This window comes from Parastagonospora nodorum, assembly GCF_000146915.1.
Source record: "Parastagonospora nodorum SN15 chromosome Unknown scaffold_9, whole genome shotgun sequence".
NCBI lineage: Eukaryota > Fungi > Ascomycota > Dothideomycetes > Pleosporales > Phaeosphaeriaceae > Parastagonospora > Parastagonospora nodorum.
In genome coordinates, this window is record NW_001884557.1 from 812,934 (window position 1) to 836,620 (window position 23,687).

Here is a 23,687-nt window from a genome sequence, read left to right on the forward strand (position 1 = left end):
GCGTCTAGATTCCGTTTTTGCAGCCACAGTGCACTACAGCCTTGCAGAAACATTTTCTTGCCAATGTCCCGTAGAGCGTCTGAATGTCCGCCTTATCCATGTTGTATGCACAGACCCGATGGGCAACTCAGCTTCCTATGCAGCCATTTCTGACCGCTTCCCGCGCCCTAATATTAGGCTGTTGGGGGTCAAGCAGAAACAGCCAGCAAGTAGGCATTGACGAGTGCTCACCTCATCTGCGTACATGAGGCTGTATGCACGGTTCCCAACAAGCAGGAAAGGCGTTTTATCTTCGACACGAGGTGCTGTTCAATTGTAGTGAGCAAGGAGCAAGGGGGCAGGCGCAATCTGGCCGAACGAATCAGGAAGCTGTTCCACTCCTTCAGCCTTGCAACGGCTCATCATCCACGCTCCACTGTGTAACATCGCTTGCGGATGACTGATCACTACATGCAGTCAGCTGCGGCATCCTAGAAGACACGAGGTCCTCGTGGATCGTACGTCGCGACAACGCCGTTATACTACAGTAAGCATTCCCTCCGTGGTATTTTTCGTGCAGATCGCTGCATCACCCCCTCCATCGTCGCTGGCAACGACATGCGATGCTCCTGGTCTCGACCAGCTAGCTCGACGTCGATAAAACAACCACAATGCTGTGACCACATTCCACGTGGATGACCCGGCCGGTATTACATCATCCATCTCGCTCCAGGTAGGTGTTGGATCTTGACCTACTCGAGCATCTCGAGCGCGCTTGCATGCCGAGCGCGCGTATCGAAACACCACTCCACCAGCAATGATGACATTCCAAAACCTTCTGGAAAAGGCATGTCAATCGGAACTTTACCCAAACCAGAGCATCGATCTCCCGCTCGCTTACGTCCCTTTCTTGCCTCCTGCCTATTCCGACATGGGAGCACGTTTCTCCACAACGCAGTACAACATCAAAGGTTGGCTCGTATCACCAAACGTGCTCGTGTCCCACAAACATGCACTGCACAAACTGCTAGGACGGGCGTCTTTCCTGAACGGCTGGTCTGCTTCTCGCAATAACTTTCGCACTCACCGACATATTCCGAACACGCGCGACGCTGCAATGGACTCTATTCCGGCTTCATAAATGCGGAACCACCGCACGCCGAATATTGACTCGTTTGGTGTTGATTGATGAGGCTGAATCCAGTACACACGTGGCGCGTGTGATTACCCGGTGCTCCCACCGAAGTAATATACGGGACGCCTTTCCGCGGGTGCTGATAAGTGGACCGCTGTATTGGGTTCTCTGACAGGTCGTACTGGACGGGAACTGTTATTACACCGAGTTCGTGGGGGAGGTGTATGGTCCGATGCGCAGGGTGTGGTCTTGAGTCGTCTCCGCTCGATACGGTGCATGGGAAGCGGAAGAGTCGGACAGATTATCGAGGCAAGGTAGCACGGAGATGTGCAGGGTTTGTGGAATCTAGAGGGCGGTGAACGCAGCTACATATGGTCTTGCACCATCAGTACACCTCGAGGGTATCCTTGCACGCCTGAGATAATCCTCACGGGGTCTTCAAGGTAAAAGTGACCGCATCGGAATCTTCCGCGACAACTTCACGCGCAATTGGTTTTGACCTATGGTAATTGCAATTCGGTCAAGTCTGGACTGATGGAAACGGTAGGTTTTTTGAGGTCATTCCAGACAGACTCGTACAAAGGTGCTCAGTACAATTTGCAGCTCGAAAGACTTGCCAATACTTGTTCATCAGTCAAGTAGGTTTCACTGACTACATACCGCACATTCCTCCCCCCAACCCTTCCTACAACAACCTCCCAAGTACACCCAAAACCACCACTTCCAGCACGACCAACAACCAACTTCCCCTCCGTGCCACCGCATCGCCCGTGAATACCGGCCGGCTATCCACTCGCCTCGTGACCGTCTTATTCCCCCCCGCCCAGTCCGCCCTGCACTTTGCAATCTCCTCAGGAAACAACTGCGTCGAGTTCGCATCCACAAACAACCAATTGCATATCTCCGCGCTGCCGTTGCGGATCATATCGACCTGCCACGAACGGCACGAGCTCGCCGCATACGTGTAGCAGTAGCTCAGACCGCCCATGTTCGGCTCGAGCTGCACATCCGGCACCGCACGTCCGGTAGTCGTGTAATTAGCTCCTGCGCCTGTGGGCTTCGTGCCCGTTGCGATGTCAAGATTGAACAGGGCGCGCGTGAAGACTTTGTATGCGGTCTCGGGCTGGTAGGAGGGGATGGCAGTGGCCGGCTTGGTAGGTGCGGATGTAGCTGAGATTACCGTGTTGACGCACCAGCACCACCGACGTAGGAGTCGTTGGTTTGGATTTCGGCGTATTGCGCGGAGGCGTAGGCGTTGGAGCCAGACCAGGGGATGGCTTTGGCCACGGCGTCGCCGCCGGCCCACTGGGGATGGTGTTAGCTTGATGTAAGTTTGGAGGTGGGGGTTGACTTACGGGACATGCGAAATCCAGGTCGCCGTATACGAGAGACACTTTGATGCCGTTGTCGAGTAGGAAGCCTAGATCCTCGAGCCAGGAATCACGCGGGTAGTCGCCAATGTCACGGTAAGCGTTCGATGCTTGAGGAGAGCTACCGGTCCAGTTCAGCGGCACACCCAGTTCAGCCTGCACCCACTCGCGGTTGAGGAATCCTTGATGAAAGCCAGCAGGGAATGAAGGTGGCGATTGCGTCGAGATGTCGTAGTAATCTAGACCAGAGTTTGAAGTATACGGACTGACAATGTTCGAGCGACACCAGGTTTCAGCATCTTCGCAGACTGCATTCACGCCGGCGTCAATACCCAGGTTCTCTGGATCGGAGATGGCAGCTGCGTCCCGACATTTTTGGATTCTCTCGAGGCATTCGGGGATGGATGCAACCATGCCGTTGTAAATCGTCTCGTTGACTGCCTCAATGCCAAACCCATTCTCGCGGAATGCTTGTTGGGGATAGTACGGATACTGAATTTTCCGGTCAATACAGCCGGAGACAATCATCAAAGTGTCGAGGTGCAAGATGAACTGCTCGCCGTCGCTGCCATCCCAGGTTCCGTTTTCAATACGCTGGTTCTGCTCTTCCCAGAAAGACATCATCGCTGGGCCATAGCGGCCACCGTACGATTGCGCTGCTAGTGAGATGCGAGTGTCGTTGGGCAGGTAGTGAGGGAACTCCTGGAACCACGACTGCAAGAAGTGCCAGGATGCAACGGCACCGTTCACGCTGCCGAAGGCAGTATTGTTGGGATTGCGGCTGGGGAAGGTACCGGTAAGGAAAGTAGAGTTTTGCTCGGGTACTGGTGTCGTCTCGTCCAGGGATGTTACTCGACCGCTGACAAGGTCTCTGGTTATGTTTTGGAGTGTGTCGTAGGAGCTATAATCAATATCAGTCAGCAAAAGGGATGGTTCTCAGCCCTTTTGACTTACAATCCGACCTGCACGGGCTGATCAAAGTACAGCATGTTGACTATTGCTGCTTAGCAATCTGCACACAAGAGCATTCTACATCCTCACTTACCATTCTCGTTCCAGCTCCAATCAGCGGGACGCGTCGAGTTAGAATCGGCATTGACTTGGCAAGGGCCATGTTCTGTGAACAAGCCATGCATAGACGAACTACCAGGACCGCCATTCAACCAGATGGTGAGAGGCGCATTTTTGGGATCATTGCGAGCCTCAAAGAACCAAAAGAACTTGCCGCAGCATTAGCCAATGCGACCTCGATCTATGTCTCCTGGAAACCCACACTGTTGATCGGATAGTCCTGACCCTGGCCCAAGTCGGCGGTACCAGGCGGAAGATAGACATGCCCAGCGTAAGATTTCACACCAGGCTTCGTTTCGCATAAATTGTTCTGCTTGGCGATCAGCGTCCGCGCAGTGTCAAGTTCATGAGATGGATCATGTGTTTTACCTCCTTGTACGTGATAGTGACGCCCTCACCAAATCGCGACTCCAAGACCGTACGGCCCTCCGGCGCGGCAGGGAATTGAGCGACGCCGGGCTTCGCCAGGGCAAGCAGCACCACGGCTGCCGAAGAAACGACCGAGAACATCGCAACAAACAACGAGATGTAGAAACGAGGGCGAGACTTGAAAGGGAACCTAATGCGTCTCTCAGGTACTTCTTATACTGCCTTATCGCAACGGCCGGCTTGGGCATTGCCATTGGCATCGCTCGCTTACATCGACTGTTGGAACACATCACGCTATTACGAATATCTAACGTGAGCAAAGAGTACAAGGGCATCTTGGATTTGGCCGTGTGTGGCTTCATTGGGAAGGTCAAGAGGTACTGCAGATGATTGCCGGTTGCCATGGCTCTTGGCAGCGGAGCAGGGCATCAGAGGAGCGAAATTGAATTAGAAGAACGGTTTAGCACGGATGAGTAGAGATATAGAGGAATTGATGTCGTTCTTCGTTGTTCCTACTGGTCAGTGACCAAGATCTTTAAAATTATCGTTTTTGGTGTTGAAGTGCTGCGGCTCCTAGCGAAGCAGTTACGGGCGGTTTCGCTGTGGTGTGACGTCATCTGCACAATTTGAAGGCGTGAGCTTGACCTCCAACTCTGCATCAGCCGAATTACACTCTCTTCTAGAAAGAGTCAGAAATAATCAAGCGCTATTCAAGTTGCTCTTCTGTTTGACAAATACGATCTGAATAGTCTTCTTTCTTGTACTCCCGCAATGTCCGACAACGCGCATTCATGCAGTATCGCCTTCTGCACAGGTATTGTTCCACGTTCGAGTGTATCATGTCTTGATCATGCACGTTAAGATATGCCGCAGGTATGCCGCAGGACGTTGTAGGGTCCCGAAAAACCGGGGAACTGATGCTGCAGGTGTAGATGGTTCAAGCAGCTCAGCCACCCCGCACCAGGCTGAATCTCCTGCAGCCTCGCTGTGCATCTCTCTCTTTTTTTTAACGAGGACAAGGCTCCAGTCTGAGACTTGGTGCTGTCTAGACGCTGACATCCACCATCAACCACCACAGAATGAGCTTCGTACTGTACACGTAACATGTTGCCCGCTTTCGATTCCAGGAATGGACATGCTCGGGGTCATAACATGAAGAAACTTGCGGAACATAAATTGCTAGTCCGAGCGAGTTCTCGGTACATTTATGCGCCCTTCGCCCCTGATGATTACGGTATGGTGGGTTTCCGATATGACAGACTACCTAGTGCAAAATCACTCCGGATCCTCTCCCTGTGGCCAGCTCAATCTGGAGAACCGGTTCAGGTTTCTCTCGAAACGGTTCCAGAGGCGTATGTAACCAACAGCCTGTCTGGTTGTCAAGCTTTATCTTACGTTTGGGGCAATACCGACCGAACGACAATCATTACTTGCAATGGGAAAACGCTCGGGATTACCAAGAATTTGTACATTGCGCTACAAGCCATTCGTCAGCCAGACAGGGAGACAACGCTCTGGGCAGACGCAATATGCATCGACCAGGACAATGTGGAGGAGCGCAACGAGCAGATCAAGCTGATGGCCACAATATACAGCTCTGCGAAGCGAGTATTGGTTTGGCTGGGTCACAGTCAAGATGCGGAGGCGGCTTTCTCCATTGCAAATCGTATGGTTGAAGATTTTCGGTTGTCCAGAAGGGTGCGTCTTAGTAGCAACCGTTCTGAACTCAATTACCTACGAAAGATATCATCATGCGAATGGTTCAATCGCATGTGGACGTAAGTAGAAGTTGCCAATCCAACATCATCTCATCCTAAGTTTTGATCTTACTTATTAGCATGCAGGAGATCGGACTAGCCTCTGAAGCCATTATAATGTATGGGACCGCACGCATCAGCTGGGAGCAACTATACTCTGTGTACAGCCTATTCGAATCGCAATTTTCACGCGAAATGCTCATGAAATTCTCATTTGAGCCTGACAGAGTCACCTGCTTTACAATTGGCGTTCAGCAAAATTAGACAGCTCATTCTTGAGACTCTTGAACACGACTCAAACACGGGCAACTACCGATCCGAGAGACCGAGTGTTCGCATTGCTTAGCCATCCGAGTGCGACAATGACATGTCTGCATGACGAGGGGAGTGAAGTGTGGATTGAGGCAGACTACAATAAAAGCATCGTTGAAGTCAACATGCTTGTGGCCAAGAGGCTTATTCAGAGCTCTGGTCGCCTGGATGTACTGTCACATGTTCGTGGTCATGAAGCGGAAGCAGGCTTACCTACTTGGGCACCCATGTGGAATCACCGTACTAGAGTTGCTCATAGCCTGCTCGGATCACACGTGGACTTTTGCGCCGATGGCCATGCCCTTCCCACTACGACGTGGAGCAACATGAGGGCTGACATACACAAATCAGAAAAACTCGGGCCATACCACCACCACTTTATTCACGAAGACCAATTGCACGTCACATCCATTTCTATAGGTCGGGTAGTTTGGTGCTTCAAAGACCCTGCCATGGGGCATTACGATGAGTGGCTCGGACAGTCAGATACCAGGCGCTCTCTTCGCGGTCCCATGAAGTACAATCTCAGTTTCCCTCGTGGAGTGCTGTCAGCATTGGCTCAGGTCGAAACTAAGCTTCCAATGTACACCGCAACCCAGGTCTTCGAGGCCTTCGGTGAGGTCCTGACTTGCGGAACCATTCATCCACAATACGAAGGTGAACGAGGAAGACACGAGCATGCCTCAGATTATATGGCGTACCGAGAGAGTACCATAGGAGATCTCCCAAACGCGCCCTTTCCTGTGCAGGATGTAAGGCCAGGAACGCGAGACCGCGCTTTCCAAAATGCAATAGACTATGCATGTGAGGGAAGAGTGTTATTTTGCACTGACACTGGATTCTTGGGTCTCGGGCCCGCTTCTCTACGACTAGGAGACGAGGCGTGCATTTTGAGAGGCGGCAAAGTTCCTTATCTCTTGCGGGAAGCAAAAGAAGATGACTACAATTTGGTGGGCGAATGCTACATATCCGGTGCTATGCATGGAGAATTGGTATCTGACTCTATGACTGATGATAGAAAGCCGACAAAAAGAGTCATTGTCTGACGGAGCACGTGACTATGCTGCAGGCTATCAACTACGAAAAAAGATTATTGAGGCCTTCTAGCAGCCCGAAAGTATACAAGGTATCGCCGGGCTTCGATTGCAACGGTAAGGCCCTGTGTATAGCTTCAAATTATAATCGAAGTCTCCGTGAGTGGCTCGGATATTTCACGTCCTTACACCCTGAGCATGTCGACCTGCTAAACACGCGCTCCAATTACCACTCTGAGCGAGAGGAAGAAATCGAAAATGCGAGAATGGCCGGAGAGGCAAGGTGAACCATCGCATGTCGTCAAGCTCCAAAGCAGGGCTCGGGACCGGATCCGCAGCCTCCCGCCGGGGCCCGGCAGTTCGTCCACAATGGCGGCTGATCGACGGAGGATAGATGGCGAAAGTACATCGGGGCAGGAGTGGTTTTGAACACCGAGTTTGCGTTTCGACGGACGAAGAGTTGTGTCCTGTGGGTCTGGCTTCAGGCAAATGGACGTCGCCCAATATCACAACAGCATCCTGGTTGCATGAAAGCTTCGTCAAGCCATCTCGAAGCTTATGACTGACTTCGGATCTGACTTCGAAATACGATCGCCCAGTGACATACTCGCATCGCGTACAAAAGCACAGCAAGCTTTTGCACTTGTTGGGCACAATTAGCGTCGGACAGTCCCAACGCGACAGCATTGGTTCCTCCAAAAGGTTGTCATTTTACGCAACTCGGCCTCGGAATATGCAAGTTTTTGCGATGATACACTACGCTGCATACGACGCATGAGGCCACGGCGATTCTGTCTGCTAGTGTGCGCGAAATAGATGGCATTGGTAATCGGGGTGAGACAACCAAGTCCTAGGGTGCATGCGAGTACAAGCAAAGTCGCTATGCAGGCTAAACAAACATATGCGCCAACCTATACGCGTATCACTCTATCACTGGTGGTCAGAGTCGGAGGATCGTTGGATGCGGGCAGCGTTGTTGCTGATGAGAGCAATCTATTATTGATGATGATCATAGTGGCTGGGGTGGTTCAGCTAGACGCCACGACCAATTCCCGAGTTCCGAGAACGCGTTTCGCAATGCCCACCAAGGCCTCCCGGAATGGCCAAGTCCAACACTTGAGCGACACAGTAACCCCGAGTCACTGGAAGGTTGCGCCGACAGACCGCAGTGCGCGCAACTGCTTCATACGAACCTCAGTATGCGTATGCTGTTGATGGGAGAGTGTGGACCCAGGCCTGACCACGCGACATCAAACCCGAATAGGGCAGTTTGAGATGAGAAGTTTACGCCAAAAATAGTAAGGCGGATGATCGTCAGATCCAGGGGCGGCCACAGCGGCACAGCCACGCCAAGCTTGTCATGCCCATGAGGTCAGACCTGGGTGCTAGTGGGTTTCCTAAACACTGCCTCTCATTCCGCGCGCTGCCGTTCGACGTGGCTCGCATAGCCTTGGGCCTGACTGCATCTCCACATTCGTTTGTTTCTGTTCTTCTTAACCTCTATCTTTCCCAGGTCCTCTGTTTTGGCCCATTACTTCCATTCAATTCACTCAATATGAAGTACTCCTTAGTGTTGACTGCGTCGGCTTTCACGACCTTAGTGACCTGTATGCGACTCTGCCCTTTGCCAATGCGACATTTCCGTTAACAGTCAACAGCATCAGCAGTTGTCGCACGTGAGGCTCGAGTTGTGCCACCTACCAACTTGGACTCGTGGAAACGAGCGTCGCCCCAAGCTCCCAACGGCTACGCGCCGGGCTCGATTGACTGCCCTTCGACCCGCCCCAGCATTCGCTCCGCCGACCGCCTCTCCGATTCAGAGACACAATGGCTACAGAAGAGGAGACCGAAGACGGTAGACCCGATGCGCGAGTTCCTCGTGCGCGCGAACATCGAGGGCTTCGACGCTGGACAGTACATCGATAACCACAAGAGCAACACTTCATCTCTACCGAACATTGCTATTTCATTCTCAGGCGGAGGCTACCGAGCTTTGTTGAACGGAGCTGGTGTTCTTGCTGCGTTTGACAGCCGCACGCCAAACGCGACAAGCAAGGGACATCTTGGAGGTCTGCTGCAAGCCTCGACATACGTCTCTGCTTTATCAGGAGGAGGCTGGATGATTGGTAGCATATTTGCGAACAACTTTACATCTGTGCAAAACATCATAGACCACAAGGACATTTGGCAGTTCCAGAACTCGTTGTTCAAGGGACCACCAGAGGGCGGCATCCAGATCCTGAACACTGCGGACTACTTCAAGAACTTGGCGGATACCGTGTCCTCCAAGGAAAATGCGATTGGGGAGTTCAACACTTCGTTGACCGACTACTACGGCCGGGGACTCTCGTTCCAGCTCATCAATGCTTCCGATGGCGCCCCTGCCTACACCTTCTCTTCAATTCAGAGCGATACCAGCTTTTCCAATGGCGAAGCACCGATGCCGGTATTGGTAGCGGATGAACGAGCTCCTGGCGAAAAGCTCATCTCCCTTAACGCCACTGTTATCGAGTTCAACCCATTTGAAATGGGCTCCTTCGACCCTACTCTCTACGGCTTCGCGCCGACGAGATATCTTGGCTCAAACTTCTCCAACGGCCAACTTCCTCAGGACCAGGGTTGCATTGCAGGTTTCGACAACCTTGGTTTCGTCATGGGAACGAGCAGTTCGCTCTTTAACCAGATCTTCTTGAACCTCGGTTCGCTGGGGATACCTGACTTTTTGAAGAACACACTCACTGGTATCCTGGGCTCCGTTGGTGAGGACAACAACGATATCGCAGACTACACCCCCAACCCATTCAGGGGGTTCCGCAACGGCACGAACCCAAGTGCGAACAGCACACGCCTGACTCTTGTTGACGGTGGAGAGGATTTGCAGAACATCCCTCTTAACCCTGTTATCCAGCCCATGCGCCAGGTAGATGTCATTTTCGCCGTCGACTCGTCTGCAGACACGGTCGAAGACGCCAACCCTTCCAAAAATTGGCCCAATGGAACCGCCATGGTCGCGACCTACCAGCGTGCCAATACCGACATCATGAATAAGACTTCGTTCCCTTACGTCCCGGGTCAGGACACCTTTGTCGCCCTTGGCTTCAACAACCGCCCTGCTTTCTTTGGATGCAACAGCAGCAACGTAACGGAGGGCAACAACATCCCGCCGCTCATTGTCTACGTCCCGAACTCGCCTTATGTGTTTTGGTCAAACACGTCGACCTTTGGAAAGCTCGACTACACCATTGCGGAGCGCAATGCAATGATCGAGAACGGCTACGACGTTGCTACCCAGGCCAACTCTACCCGCCAGGGCGCTACAAACTGGCCGGCTTGTGTCGGCTGCGCCATTCTGTCTAGGAGCTTCGAGCGCAACGGTCAGCAGATTCCGCAGGCCTGCCAGCAGTGCTTCACCGAGTACTGCTGGAACGGCACTACTGTCTCCAACTCGGCGCCATATCAACCTGCTATGATCTTGGCTGCTGTTGACACGAAGAGTGGTGTCGGCAAGTTTGCGCCAAATGTGTTTGGTCTTGCTGTCGCAGCTGCCGTGTCTGGTTTCTTGATGATGTAGAGCAGGTTCTATATAATGTCATTTGATTGGAGATATCAGGGGTGAAACATTCTTGCATACAGGTTGCATGGTATGGCGTTGGATATGTGATACCTCATTTGGCTTTTGTTCATAGTCTGAGAATGGAATCTTATTATTGCTATTAATTTCTCGAACGTTGTGAACCATATGCATCTCTACCTATCAAATATGCCGATTTTCTGCTTAGCATGCGGCTCTTCGCTCCCCTGCATGACCGATCCGCGCCCCGCCAAAGCGCGCTCAAAAAAAGTTACAACCCCGCCACCCTCGAACCACAACCCCTCCAAACACAAACAACGTCACAACATGGCGTTTCCGGCCCTCAACAGCGCACCTGTGCTTTCTACACCGGATACGCATATCTTTGAAGACCCCACACCTGCTGTAGATCCCTCAAGTCTCCTCAGACTGTCTGACGAGCAAGTCGCGCTCACATATGAGATTGAACGAACCGTGAAGGAGATTAAAGAGGGGAGATGGAAAAGGATCGCGTTGCAGTTCCCGGATCATATGCTTACCGATGCGCCGAGGGTGTATGAGAGGTTGACGCGAGGCTTGAGAGAGGCGAAAAAGGTGCAGAATAGCGCTCAAGAGAAGGATGAACCGCCGAAAGAGGCAGCAGCCGAAGAAGACATCAATGCTAAGCTGAGCAAAATCACAATTAGCGAAGTACAGGAAGAGGAGGAGAGGCTGTTCATACTAGGAGACACATCATATGGCGCGTGTTGTGTGGATGAAGTGGCGGCTGAGCATGTCGATGCAGATGTCGTTGTACACTATGGACGCTCATGTCTTTCTCCTCCCTCACGATTACCCGTCATATACGTCTTCACGGAACGACCACTTGACCTAGACCCTCTTGTAGCAACCTTTACAGAGACATATCCAGAGAAAGACTCGAAAGTCATCCTCATGGCAGATATACCCTACTCGCATCACATCAGTTCTCTCTACAGCCGCCTCCACGAAGCAGGCTATACCAGCATCTTCGCTACAAAAATCGCACATGACCCCTCCTCGCCTCTACCAAATCGAACGATACCTGAAAAAGCCACCGACTCCCCAGACACGCTGCGCGAGTACGCCCTCTTCCACATCTCTGACCCACCAACATCGCTGCTCCTCACCCTCTCTTCCCGAGTCGCCTCAATACACATCTACCCTACAGATACCGTATCGCCCACCGCCTCCTCCGCCGACCGCTCAACAGCCATGTCCCTCCGTCGCCGCTACGCCCTCCTAACCTCTCTCTCTACAACCCCCATTTTCGGCATCCTGATCAACACGCTCTCCGTCAAGAACTACATGCACATCCTGGCGCACGTGCAAAAGCAAATCATCGCAGCCGGAAAGAAGTACTACACCTTCGTCGTCGGCAAAGTCAACGCCGCCAAAGTCGCAAACTTCAGCGAAGTCGGCGGATGGGTGGTTATCGGGTGCTGGGAATCGAGTTTGATCGAAAGTAAAGATTTCTGGAGACCGATGATTACGCCGTGGGAGTTGGGGATTGCGCTGCAGGGGGATGAAGAGAGGGTTTGGACGGGAGCGTGGGAGGCGGACTTTGAACATGTGCTTGCGCAGGAGATACCACAGAAAAGCGGGAGCGAGACTGCGGATCAAGCACCAGTGGAGATGGCGGAAGAAAATGAGGCTGGGGAATACGATTCAGAAGAAGAATCCGCGCCTCCCGAATTCGACCTCAGGACTGGCAGATATGTCTCGCACTCAAGACCTATGCGCTCTGCCGCTACCGTCAAAGATTCTGCCCAAGCGCCTTCAAATGGCCAACCTACACCGGCCAGTACGGCGCTGACAAAACGTGCCAACGGCGACATTGCGGCTGTAGGTGGCGTCGCATCGCCGGGTGCGGAGTACTTGCGCTCACAGCGGACGTGGCAGGGCTTGGGCAGTGACTACAGAGGCGAGGAAGACGAGGGTCGGGTCGATGGGCATGCGGCGAAGATGGAGGAAGGTAGACGTGGGGTTGCGAGGGGGTATGTTGTTGGTGATGAGGGGCGGAAACATTGAGACGTGAATCGACCAATTCAGCACACTGCAGTGTCACGGTAGAAAGGTTTGACCAATCGTCGGGCCCGGTTCTTAGTTCTTACTTGAGTTCTGAGTTGAACATTTGATGCATTGATGCAGAGAAATAATATTATTTTGTCGTTGCCCTCTGGTATCGGAATTGTCTATTCTATAAGTGTTGTATGACTGGTTGATGATGCGTTGAGAATTCGAATTCGAATTTGCAATGTTTATGCTTACTTTAGAGTCGTCTCGTCGTTGTTCGGAACCGAGGCTTTGATACCACATCCAGAAGAATGACAGGCCTCCATGTCGCACGGGTGGGGGGTTGGCGAAGTACAATGTGCACGTATTAGGATGGGATCGATGGTAGAGCCTGTTTTTCATATGTTGGAATCATGTAGACTCGGTATTGAATTTCCGATTATGTCGAGGCTGGTCTTGATTTTCAATTGTTGGTCATAACTATGAGACTTGAATATCCGTCAATCCATAACTGCATCCCTCTATATCAAGATTTAGAACGAGCATATAGATTTCTTGCAGTACACGTATGATCACTTGATCGGGCACTGGGTAGTGGTAAAACAGCTTCAATTTCAAGAATAATTCATGGGGGTGCCAGGGGGTGATACATAGATAGGAGATACGGAAAGATGGTGACGAGGACGTTATAGAGTGCCATCAAGCCCCCACGGCAACTGCTCCGTGTACGACCTTCTCCGATCGCCTCTCATATGTATGAAACGTCTCATTCAGTAGCCTAGATGAAGAGAAACCCCAATGTCAGCAATCCGGTTCTCTGTATCGCTGCAGTGTCACTCACTCGTCAAAACATTCCGTGTGCGCGTGACCCTCGCACTGAGGGTGAAGCTTGTACTTCTCCATGTCGCAAAACTGTGCCTCATCGTATGAGAAGAGGTTCGGCCTGACGCTGTTCCTGCTGTTGCAAGTTCCGACGGCACTCTGTCCGAGATCTCGACTCTTGACCAATTGGCCAGCAAAACGCTTCTGGAAAGCAGCCCTGTTGGCACGAGAAGTTTTCTCCAAGGATATCTGTCGATGTCGTACTTCTGCTGACCTCTTCTTTGTGCACATTGACCGAGGGGGGCGATCAAATGCCTGCCAGAGCCTGACTCGTTCCACCCCCTTCAGACGCTTATTGTTGCAGATTTCTTCTGCAAAGACATCATCTTTATCTGGCATGACGCCAGGAACACAGGAAGAGAGTTCGGGGATGGGCAGGGGCGCTGCTTGCGTAGGTGCCAACTCAAAGACTTTTGGGCACACTAGAATGTCAACCCGAACGAGACCTTCGAATTGGAACCCAAGCATCCCCTGGTGAGTCCAATTGCCTACGAGCATACAAAGATGTTCACTCTTCTGGTCGAGTGGGGAGCAGTTCTGCATGCGGATGGGGTAGCTGAGGCATGTGTGCACCGTGCAAGGAAAGATGGACTGGATTCAATGCTCTTGCTACTACAGGCGCACGGCGTCGACGTCGCAGGGATGCCCTACAAGGAGGCCCCTCCAAAGTAGCGTTATCTGGGCAAGCTCTTGATTGTGAAGCAGTTTTATGGTTCTCAGAAATCATGGCAGCATGACTTTCATCAGGTCTAGCAACGATGCATCAATGCACCCGTGTTTCCCCACTGAAAGTCCGTCACGGCATTGCTTAACCCCAAGCACATCACTCACCAATGGTAAATTCACCAAAGGGCTGACAACACTAAACACAAATGAACGATCAGAAAGCACAGCACGTGCTCGGAAAAGATTGCAACAGCTGCTTCGTGTTCCATCTCGTCAACGAGCAGTCATCACACCCTCGCCCTCCCCAAAACCGAAGTAAAAGGCCATTAATTCATATTCATATCGATCATCTGCATCTTATCTCAAGTCCCAATCCCATCCCCAATCATTCAACACAGTCCTACTCCTTCTGATACGTTCCATAAGACCCGTATCCGCCCTTTGGTGGCGCGTACGTCTTGTACGTGCCGTATCCAGCAGCAGGAGTGGCAACTGCCTTGTATGCACCTATTTTTTACCATCAGCTCGTGGACTCGTGAAGCGGCGTGCAGTTCACGTACCGTAGTTTGCGTATTTTGCCGGGGTTTCTGGGTCCGCGACGGGAGCAGCGGCTGGGACAGCAGCGGGAGCAGCGATGACGGATGCCACGAGGGCGAGGAAAGCGAGGGTGAACTTCATGGTTGTGGTTTGTGGGGAGGATGAGCTGGTATGACTGAGTGTGGAAGGATGGGCAGTGGAGAGCTGCTGGTTTTGGGAGGTGTGGTTGCGGGTTTAAGTACTTTTGCATTTATCCATTATGACACAATATTTCTGATGGCTTTCGACATTTACTATCAGATCCCAGCGACGTCTGCGTTAGCTTTGCATTGGATGCACCGATTGCAGTGAAGCTTTGGCTTTGACCAACTTGGTATCCAACCAGTGGATTCGATAGCTCGGTACACTCGTGATGTCTTGACGGTGGATACTAAGAAAAGGAATACGGGCTCGCCGGATGGCTTAAGGTTTTGTGAAGACGGTAGGATAGGTGGAAGAGCTTGAGGCGTCGTACCAATCGCTAGCGGCAGCTGAGACGAAAGCAGACAAAGCACACACTGCCGCGTCAGGCATGCATAGAATATTGACCCGAAGTGTAAGACTGATTCGTGCATGATGACCGGATAATACATGCCGAGGCGCGGAGGTGGAAGATGCGAGCGTCTTTAGGTATTTGCGTAACAGTTCTTTCTTAATCTTCACGATCAAAATCTTTTCCAAATTGTCGAGATCTACCAGCATACAATGCGTCTGTCGTAATATTCATACTTGCTGTTTGTTTTCATTCCATTGTTGTTGTACACAGTAATCAGTTGTCTGACATCAAACAATTACCACCACAGCTCCACGCAGATCTCCCACACCTCACCGGTAGCTTCTCTCTAACGCACGCTTCGAAAGGTCTAGCCGTGCCAAAGAATACGGGGAATCCGATAGTTCAGGTAAACTAAGCATCAGCCCTAAGCGCCACCTGCAGACGTGAGTGGTCGATCACCGATGGTGTATTCCTCAGCTCGTGCGGGGCAGCCACATTTGGAGCTGAAGCGAGTCTAGAAGCGTCGTGCTGGCGCATACGGTAGTTCTTTTGTTCGTAACATGTCGTATTGCGCGCATTATTTGCGACACGTGCTGGTTGACGACATTTTTTACGTTTTGGAAATTGGATTTCTTTTAGGAATCGACATTGACGCTTCTTGCACGATTGTCCTACCAATATGTTTGCGTCTTTTTCAAGAAAGGGACCGGAGTCCGATAGCAGTTCCGAATATGAGGACCACGAGCGTCTGCTTGTAGAAGAGAAAAACTCTTTTGTTGGCACGCAACGGACAACATCTGCCTCTCCAGGACCCTCATGGTGGGTGACGGTTGTCGCAGTTATCTGCACGGCGATTCTTTCGACCGCTTTTGGAGCATGGATAGTTCGCCATGATCGTAGAGATGCCGACAACTTCTGTATAAAATACACTTCGCAATACTGTGAGTTCCGCAAGAGGCAATCTTTCGCTTGAACGCTGCTGACAAGACAAAGCTCCTGTAATCAAGGATGTTGGTGTCAATTACACCGAGGTCAGGTTTCAGGGCTCGTTAATGAAGTCGAACGACTTCAGACTGGATGCAGGGCCGGAAGTGGATGCTGCTTGGAAGTCTTTGGGAGCAGATTGTATGCTCGCCTTCGCGAAAGAGCCATCATCATGCTGACCGTTTCTACAGACCATGCAGCGAGGATACCTGCCGCTGAAGCGGAACGATCGAATCTCGCGCCAGACCAGGTCAAGATCAAAGAGAAGTATGGAGGTGGCTATCCAGCACACGTCGAGGGCATGCATCATCTCCACTGCTTGGTATGTTTGAAGCACTGCGCAACGTGATCATGCTGACAGAGACACAGAACCTGCTGCGAAAGTCGCTGGCTTGGAATTTCAACTACTACCAGGAAGAAGGTCTTGGACCATTCTCAAACGACGCAGGTATCGTGAAGCACCACGTCAGTAAGTAGAAGTCCGCTCACCGTGCTTAGACATGCAACTGACTTGCCATACAGCACACTGTCTTGACATCTTGCGTCAGCAATTGATGTGCACGGTAGACGTGGGCGTCCTGGGTCAGGTCTGGTATCAGCCTCCAGGCGCAGCCTTGGAAGCATTTGTCGACTTTAATACTGTTCACAAGTGCAGGAACTTTGACGCAATTCGAGACTGGGCTGAGAAGAATCAATTGCCGGATGAGAAAGATGTCCCTCCCGACTTTCTAGAGCTACCAAAAGATGGCGATAGGGTCTGGAACACAGTGCCTTGATTCACATTATTAGATATTAATATTAGCCTAGTCGTATTGCTCTGGGTATGCCTCCTTCATCTCCACACTCCAATTTTTCTGTCGAACCCAATCGTTGCCCAACTCGCTCCAGCTCTTCCAAGTATCCTTGGACACAATCTCAAGCTTGCCATGATTGAGCCGCGCAAATTCCGCATCGACGGGAACAAATTTTCCCAAGGCTATTTGTTTGTCGCGTCTGTGCAGCATCATAATCCTCTGTGCAGCGCGGACGAACAGTGTTCTTTGTCCTTGTTGTTCAAGGACCTCATCGGGGACCATCAAGTAAATGCACACAAGATTGGGAAACGCTCGAAGACTGTTCGTAATGCCGCCGCTTTGGAAGCCAGATTCGATGACTTTTGTGATGGCGATATGTTGCAAGGATGATGCGTCGCATTCTTCTGCCCTGCGAAAATGCGGAAGGAGCCCGTTCATCAGCGAGTCGTCATAATGGTTGACGTGTCTACCTGCAAGAGGCACATAGAGGATATCGGTCTCAAAGCGGAAGTAGAACTCATGACTGAAGCATGTCGTCTCGTCTTGACCTCCGGATACCAGTCCCTCACGTAGTCGCACAATATGGCCGGCCTTGCGGGCTTGGAAGTGGGCTTCTGTTCGCGATTCTCGGCATACACTGAATACAATCAGTTCAGGTGACGGTGAGTAGCGCGGGCAAAACGTTCTCTCGTCGTGAGCGTTCCGGTGAGGCGCAGTTCTTAGCTCGATGAGACGCGGTTCCTGGGAAAAGTATACAAGCTGCCACACACACAAGCGAAGCTCTTTTGGAAAGGACAAAAAGGACATTTTGAAGAGTGTGTTGAGGAAGAGAGAGATCAAGAGGGGAAGAAGCGAATAATGACGAGTTGATAAACGACTCAATGCAGGCGCGAACCACTGTTTGGACTGAGGGGCCGACTCACGTGACAGCGCGCACGTTTGGTGTTAGTTCACGTGCTGCGTTTGTATGCCACTGCACATCTGGGAAAGCGTCACACTGCATGTTGAGGAACCGTGTTTGGAAACTTTGTATATGACGTATAATTATGCTCAGAGGAGTGTGCAGCTCGAACGCCATAGGGGGAGAACACTAAGAAAAGGCCACCTGGGCAGCAAATACCTGAGCGCCAAACACCATGTGTGTCTATCTATGAGACATATAAATGCAAAGGTATCATCGCGTAGATGAAGGGTATATCCCAAGCCACGTTGTCATGTGGAAGCGCCACGCCGTGAACACCGATGCTCCGAAGAGCCGACCTTGACATAGAAAAAGAAGACGACGACATCGTGTGCTGCACAGTATCGTGCTCATCCAGTCTAAAGCGTGTTCGAGCAACACAAGTAGACCTCACCACCCTCGTGACAGGTTGGGACAAGCATGTAGCGAACAGAATGACGTCTCGTGCAAGAAGATGTATGTGCTGGGGATATGAGGTGGGCAGGCGGACTAAGCAGGCGGAATGTGAATCGTGAGCGGTGGGGGACGTCAGGTCGATCGTAGGTAGAAGCGGTATTCAGTCACAAGTGGTGAACGGCCCGCAGAGGTAGTTGGAGAAGACCTAAGCCTTCTGAGCAGGCTTCTTGACGGAGCCCTTGGCGGAGACACGGCCGGGAGTGCCCTTGGAGGTTGGTGTCTTTGCAGCGCGGGGCTTCTTGGGCTCGGGAGTCTTGGGAGCCTTCTTGGGCGAGCCTTTCGTGCCGCGCAGGTTAGGAAGGAACTCGATAGAGGGGACTTGTGCCGTAGAGCCCTCAGTGATCTGCTGGTGGATCTTCTCGACGACATCCTTGACCTCTTCGAGGCTCTTGCCATCACCCATATCCATGTAAAGCTCGCGGAGGATCTCAATAGGCGCCTCAAAGTGCTTGCCCTTGACTGAAGCGACTGCCGCTATCGCAGCGTCCGCCACAGACCGGCCAGACATGACCATGAGACAGTATTTCTCAAGGCGGGCCGCCTCAGACTTCTTGAGGGTGATGTTGTAGGTCGTGCCGGGGAACTCTTTCTCGATGACTTCGAATTGCCGGTAGATGAGGTTCAGCTTGCGGATCTGCCAGAGGTCCTTGTTGTAGGTTGCACGCTGGTAGTGCTTTCGGCAAAATAGCGGCCACGAGTCTATGTCGCGAGTGCAAGCCTTGTTGCGGCCGAAGTGGTCGGAGATGACTTTGCGCGATAGATCCTTGGTATACTGACCTGTAACGCAGCGGGAGCTCTCGTCGTTCATACAGACGAAACCGCGCTCATCATCAGACAGGTCTTCGCCGTGGTCCGGAGCGAACAGCTCAGCGGCCTGAAGCGGAGTGAGGTCTGATGCCTCAGTGTCATTACCCGGTGAAACAGCATCGTCCTCGACCTTGGTACAGACGCCACTCTTGGTGGGGGTGAAGGGCGGGGTCAGGGCTGCCGCGTCCACGGTGACGTCGGTGGAGGAGTCAGGAGAGGCTGCAGAGGCAGGCAGGGATGTGAGGATGTTGGAGAAGCTCATGGTGTCGCGGACCCGATCGAGTTGGGGTGAGGTAGGAGTAGACATGATCTTGGGAGTAGTAGATGCTAAGATCGAAAGATGTAAGGAGCAAGAGATACTGGTTCCTGGATAGCGAGCTTGGTTGAGCAGTGCTGTAGATATCGGGGACAGATGGGGTGGAGGAGATCTCGAGGGAGGTGAGCGGAGGGCGTTTTATATGGGGAGAGGCGGTGCGATTGCGCAGGTGAGGTGAGGTCGAGGTGACGGTCGAGCGTTTGGCCCGCTGCCTGATGAACCTATTGTGACCCACCTATCGTCTGTGATTCACCTCGTTGGTGTACAATCGACGTGCACGGCTGCCCGATCCCGCATGAGCCCGCGTATGAAGGCGGAATCCGCAAGCTCGAGCACTACAATAGGACTGTTCTGCCCGCACATTGGGCGCCAAGGCAGTCGTTCGCAAGTTGCTATGACCAAACAGCGTCCCGCGAGCTGCGTGTGCTACCAGGCTTCTGGATAGGAACAGTCCTAGCGGCACGTTGAGCAATGACAAGCCAAAGAAGTGCGGGGATGGCCAACCACACAGTGGGGCATGTCATTTGCACTGCCACTATAGATCAGACACGAGGAAGCACCGTTGAAGTAGGGTGTTCACTTCGACGGGCGGCGACAACGGAATGACGCCAACATGACTTGAGGAGATGACGGGTGATAGTGACGAGTCGGGGCACGGTGAGCCACGATGCAGATCCAACAACACTCATGAAAGGGCATAAGCGGTGTGTGAAGGTGAAACGACAGAATTCGAGTCAAAGAGAGGTTAATGGTTGTCTTGGTCAGTTCATAGCGTACGCTCATCTGTAGAAGAAGTGACTACGGTGGAGACTAGACGCTTTTATCAAAACTTCTACACAAACTATCATTGCATGAGCTTGCGGGTTACAGCGTACTCACGTTGATTCCGGCGCGCTCTCTCGTGCTCTTGCAGACGTCGGCGCTCGCCGCAGACCTGCTCAACCCGCTCTCGACACGGATCCAACCACGGCAAATCACGGCATCTCTCACACAACGGCACAGATGTTGTGTCACCAAGGCCCAAGTCCAACGGCAGTCCTGGATGTAGGTTCTTGTCAGTGTTGGACCTTGGTCGAGAGACAGGGCGGGCCCGTCGAGGCCATTTCGAGGACCAAGTTGTAGTTGTCTTGGATTACAGCTCTCGCTCTGGATTGAGTAACGGGAAGTCTGCTGCCGCATCCATGCTGCATGTCGTCAATCGCGTAGGTACTAACAGGGACTACCGGTAACTGTGAGAGCGCTCAAAGCTCAACAGTCCATGTACACCTCCAGAATGGTGGTTGAACAAGCTGCGGTTAAACCCTTACCTATAAGTCTCTCTCCTGTGCCGCTTTACAGCGTGAATGAACGGTTTCCCGCGCGCCCCAATTCCACAGACACGTGCCAGCTGCCATGCGCATCATCCGGTACATGTGAATGCAAGCGACGGCATGGGCGTGTAAATCACATTGCATACAATTATCTCGCCTCTGATAAGACGATGTTGCCTCGAAATGTCATGGTTGTTCTGCTCCGAGGAGGGGAGCACATCTGATGCAACCTTGGAAGTTGATGAAGAGCCCTGGAGTGAAAGCAGATGGTCGCACGTGCTGGTCGGCGGTCGGAGCATCTGGCGCCGATGCTCGGCATCCATGTCCTGTCCAGCACGTGAGTTTCGTCAACACCTTGGCGCAGGAGCTACCCGTCCCTCTTTCTCACACGCTCAGACACACGCGCAAATCCGCGTCTCACGCAAGCAAACGCCGGGTTGTCGCTTGAGATGCGCCCACACGTCATTTCTACAACGCTCAATCCATCCTCGCACTTGGCTCTGCGCTGAGCACGCTCGCCTCGGTTCCACCACCAGCTTCGCGCCCGTCGTCCAGCCACCATGCCTCCCACAACGGGCACCCGGACGTCTACCAGACAAGGCCGAGCTACAGTGAGGCCCACCAACTACTATGCGCGCACTTTCGCAGGCAGGATCGCGGCCAACGGGCTTGAGCAGACGCCAGAGTCCTCCAACAGCGCGCCAGGCTTTCTCCCGGCGCTCACGCACTTCACGGCCGCTGTCGACTCCTTTCCAAAAGAGATCATCAACCACTTCTCCATGTTCAAGGAGGTTGAGGCTAAGCTCCATCGATCCAGAGCAGATGCTGAAGGAGCTGTTCGACGAGATTGCCCAGCTGCCCGTCACCACCAAGGGTCAGCTACGTAATGGAGAATCAGAATTTGGAGGGTCCAATAGCAACGTTGATGTAAGTCGCAGATGTGATTCGCCTTTGGAAGATGACTGACGAATTGCAGTCGCTTCCACAAAGCTTCTCCAGCCTCCCTCCCGAAGAACAGGTCATCAGAAAACGCCAGCTGTTCTACCGGCTCCGTGTCCTAATGGCGCAGATTATTCCCACCCTCGACGAGAAACTGGTCGTGCTCCAGGCAGCCAAAATCACAAAAGATAAAGGCCTCATGCGTATGCACCATTCCTTCTCCCAGCTCGACAACGAGATCAGCGACGAAGCGCGCTACGGCAGCCTGAACCACTGGGCCTACGCGGACAAGGAGGAAAAGAAGAAGGGCAGTACAACGCACGAGCGACAGCGGCGCGAGGTCGCTGCTGCGAATAATCTGGCAGCAGCAGCACAACACGTCCATGACGTAGACTCGATAGCCGCGAAGAGCGAAGCCCGGCGCGAGGCAGTGCTGGCCAACAAGCGTAGCCGGCACCACCAAGTTGACTCAGACTTTGACGATAGGCCCGCGAAGAAGCCGCAAAAGAGAAAGCCGCTTGCCGCAGACGCGGCGCCTCCAGACAACCGCCATGTTGGACTTGGCATAGTGGGTAATGGTGCAGGACCCCACGGCAAGCGCAAGAAGACCGAAAAGGCTCTTGCTGCCGCAACATTAGCCGCCCCGGCAATGGAGCGCTCCTTGAGCGGGGCCCTCAAGGCTGCAGGCAGTGGTGGTGGGCGCGGTGGTTCGAGCCCGAGAGCTACTCCAGGCCTAGAGACGGCTGCCAGCTCCAAGCGCAAACCAAGAGCCGCACCTGCGCCAGCTCAGCGCAAGAACCAGCTTCCAACATACTCCCCACCTCTCGCGTCCTCCCCACTAGCCGCGAACTTTGCCATCAACAAGACTATCGCCCGGCGCCAGCGCCTCGGATCGTCCACTGTCAGCACGAGCGAGAAAGAATTCGATAGCGAATTCTGTCACATCTGTGACTGCCCAGGAACGTTCGAATGGTCGACGCCCGTCGTTCATCGCATTCTATTCAGCAAGCTGCAAGCAGCAATGCTATCACAGAGCTCGAGCAGGGCTGCAGGCATCGTTCGTGACAACACTTTCCATACAGGGCGCATCTACTCCCAGGGATGCCATGGACACTGCTCCACCCTTTGAACCGCTTGCTCTGAAACAGGAAGAGCTTGCCCTACAAGAGCCAGAAAGCATGGACATTGATATGCCCGTAGCGGCGTCGCACGCAGCCAGAGCTGGCAGAACATCAAAAACTGCGACACCGGTCGTTGGATCGTTCCCCGAGATCCCCATGGCACGCAGCCGCAGTATGCGCAATGCCAATAACTCGAACTCCAATACATCCTCCGAGAACAACAGCACTACTACAGGTGCTGTATCGAAGCGAGGAACTAAGAAGGGTCCGCAGACAACATCCAACGCAGCTCTTGCTTCGCCAGCAGTCAAGCCTGCCCCGAACCCGAAATCTAATCCCCCGTCCTCGACTACGAGTTCGATCCCCCCCGAGCTGGAGAACGAATACCCAGAGGCAGAGTCAGAAGAGGACGGCGACGAGCCACGGTACTGCTACTGCAACGAAGTATCCTATGGTAACATGGTCGCATGCGATAATGACGACTGCCCGCGGGAATGGTTCCACTTGGCGTGTGTGAACCTTGACAAGGCACCCGTCGGCAGGACAAAGTGGTTCTGTAGCGACGAGTGCAAGGAGCACCACGCAAAAACCAAGACTAAGGGGGGACGGCCTGGAAGCAGTAGGCAATAGGAATTAGGACGGAGTTCAAGGCGTTCTGGTTCGGCTCTAGATGGCTCTAGGGTTAGGCTTGGTCCAAAAGGCAAGGGCAAAGCTAAGTTGAATCTTTGGGATGGATGGAATGCTCTT

The 23,687-nt window shown here is 52.7% G+C and overlaps 10 protein-coding genes across 10 annotated transcripts; 5 read left to right on the plus strand and 5 right to left on the minus strand.

Annotated features, from left to right (window-relative positions):
• Positions 1-1,799: 1,799 nt before the first annotated feature.
• Positions 1,800-3,473, minus strand: SNOG_06433 (hypothetical protein; the record flags this gene model as incomplete). Its single annotated transcript, XM_001796752.1, has 4 exons — positions 1,800-2,284; positions 2,308-2,419; positions 2,470-3,355; positions 3,439-3,473. The coding sequence occupies 4 exons, from the start codon at positions 3,471-3,473 to the stop codon at positions 1,800-1,802; spliced, it is 1,518 nt and encodes a 505-aa protein (XP_001796804.1).
• A 1,555-nt stretch (positions 3,474-5,028) lies between these two features.
• SNOG_06434 (hypothetical protein) lies at positions 5,029-5,945 on the plus strand (the record flags this gene model as incomplete). The annotated part of the gene is made up of 2 exons (XM_001796753.1): positions 5,029-5,622; positions 5,769-5,945. The coding sequence occupies 2 exons, from the start codon at positions 5,029-5,031 to the stop codon at positions 5,943-5,945; spliced, it is 771 nt and encodes a 256-aa protein (XP_001796805.1).
• A 2,637-nt stretch (positions 5,946-8,582) lies between these two features.
• On the plus strand, positions 8,583-10,598 carry SNOG_06435 (hypothetical protein; the record flags this gene model as incomplete). The annotated part of the gene is made up of 2 exons (XM_001796754.1): positions 8,583-8,634; positions 8,686-10,598. The coding sequence occupies 2 exons, from the start codon at positions 8,583-8,585 to the stop codon at positions 10,596-10,598; spliced, it is 1,965 nt and encodes a 654-aa protein (XP_001796806.1).
• A 327-nt stretch (positions 10,599-10,925) lies between these two features.
• On the plus strand, positions 10,926-12,647 carry SNOG_06436 (hypothetical protein; the record flags this gene model as incomplete). Its single annotated transcript, XM_001796755.1, has 1 exon — positions 10,926-12,647. The coding sequence occupies one exon, from the start codon at positions 10,926-10,928 to the stop codon at positions 12,645-12,647; it is 1,722 nt and encodes a 573-aa protein (XP_001796807.1).
• An 822-nt stretch (positions 12,648-13,469) lies between these two features.
• Positions 13,470-14,057, minus strand: SNOG_06437 (hypothetical protein; the record flags this gene model as incomplete). The annotated part of the gene is made up of 2 exons (XM_001796756.1): positions 13,470-13,924; positions 14,015-14,057. The coding sequence occupies 2 exons, from the start codon at positions 14,055-14,057 to the stop codon at positions 13,470-13,472; spliced, it is 498 nt and encodes a 165-aa protein (XP_001796808.1).
• A 279-nt stretch (positions 14,058-14,336) lies between these two features.
• On the minus strand, positions 14,337-14,967 carry SNOG_06438 (hypothetical protein; the record flags this gene model as incomplete). The annotated part of the gene is made up of 2 exons (XM_001796757.1): positions 14,337-14,687; positions 14,741-14,967. The coding sequence occupies 2 exons, from the start codon at positions 14,965-14,967 to the stop codon at positions 14,570-14,572; spliced, it is 345 nt and encodes a 114-aa protein (XP_001796809.1). The 3' UTR covers positions 14,337-14,569.
• Positions 14,968-16,408: 1,441 nt separating this feature from the next.
• SNOG_06439 (hypothetical protein) lies at positions 16,409-17,012 on the plus strand (the record flags this gene model as incomplete). The annotated part of the gene is made up of 3 exons (XM_001796758.1): positions 16,409-16,558; positions 16,606-16,705; positions 16,759-17,012. The coding sequence occupies 3 exons, from the start codon at positions 16,409-16,411 to the stop codon at positions 17,010-17,012; spliced, it is 504 nt and encodes a 167-aa protein (XP_001796810.1).
• A 27-nt stretch (positions 17,013-17,039) lies between these two features.
• Positions 17,040-17,837, minus strand: SNOG_06440 (hypothetical protein; the record flags this gene model as incomplete). Its single annotated transcript, XM_001796759.1, has 2 exons — positions 17,040-17,667; positions 17,803-17,837. The coding sequence occupies 2 exons, from the start codon at positions 17,835-17,837 to the stop codon at positions 17,040-17,042; spliced, it is 663 nt and encodes a 220-aa protein (XP_001796811.1).
• Positions 17,838-18,592: 755 nt separating this feature from the next.
• On the minus strand, positions 18,593-19,561 carry SNOG_06441 (hypothetical protein; the record flags this gene model as incomplete). The annotated part of the gene is made up of 1 exon (XM_001796760.1): positions 18,593-19,561. One exon carries the CDS (start codon positions 19,559-19,561, stop codon positions 18,593-18,595), a length of 969 nt encoding a protein of 322 aa, XP_001796812.1.
• Positions 19,562-21,440: 1,879 nt separating this feature from the next.
• On the plus strand, positions 21,441-23,570 carry SNOG_06442 (hypothetical protein; the record flags this gene model as incomplete). The annotated part of the gene is given in 4 exon segments (XM_001796761.1): positions 21,441-21,678; positions 21,698-21,807; positions 21,857-22,876; positions 22,902-23,570. 4 exon segments carry the CDS (start codon positions 21,441-21,443, stop codon positions 23,568-23,570), a joined length of 2,037 nt encoding a protein of 678 aa, XP_001796813.1.
• Between the last annotated feature and the right edge of the window lie 117 nt (positions 23,571-23,687).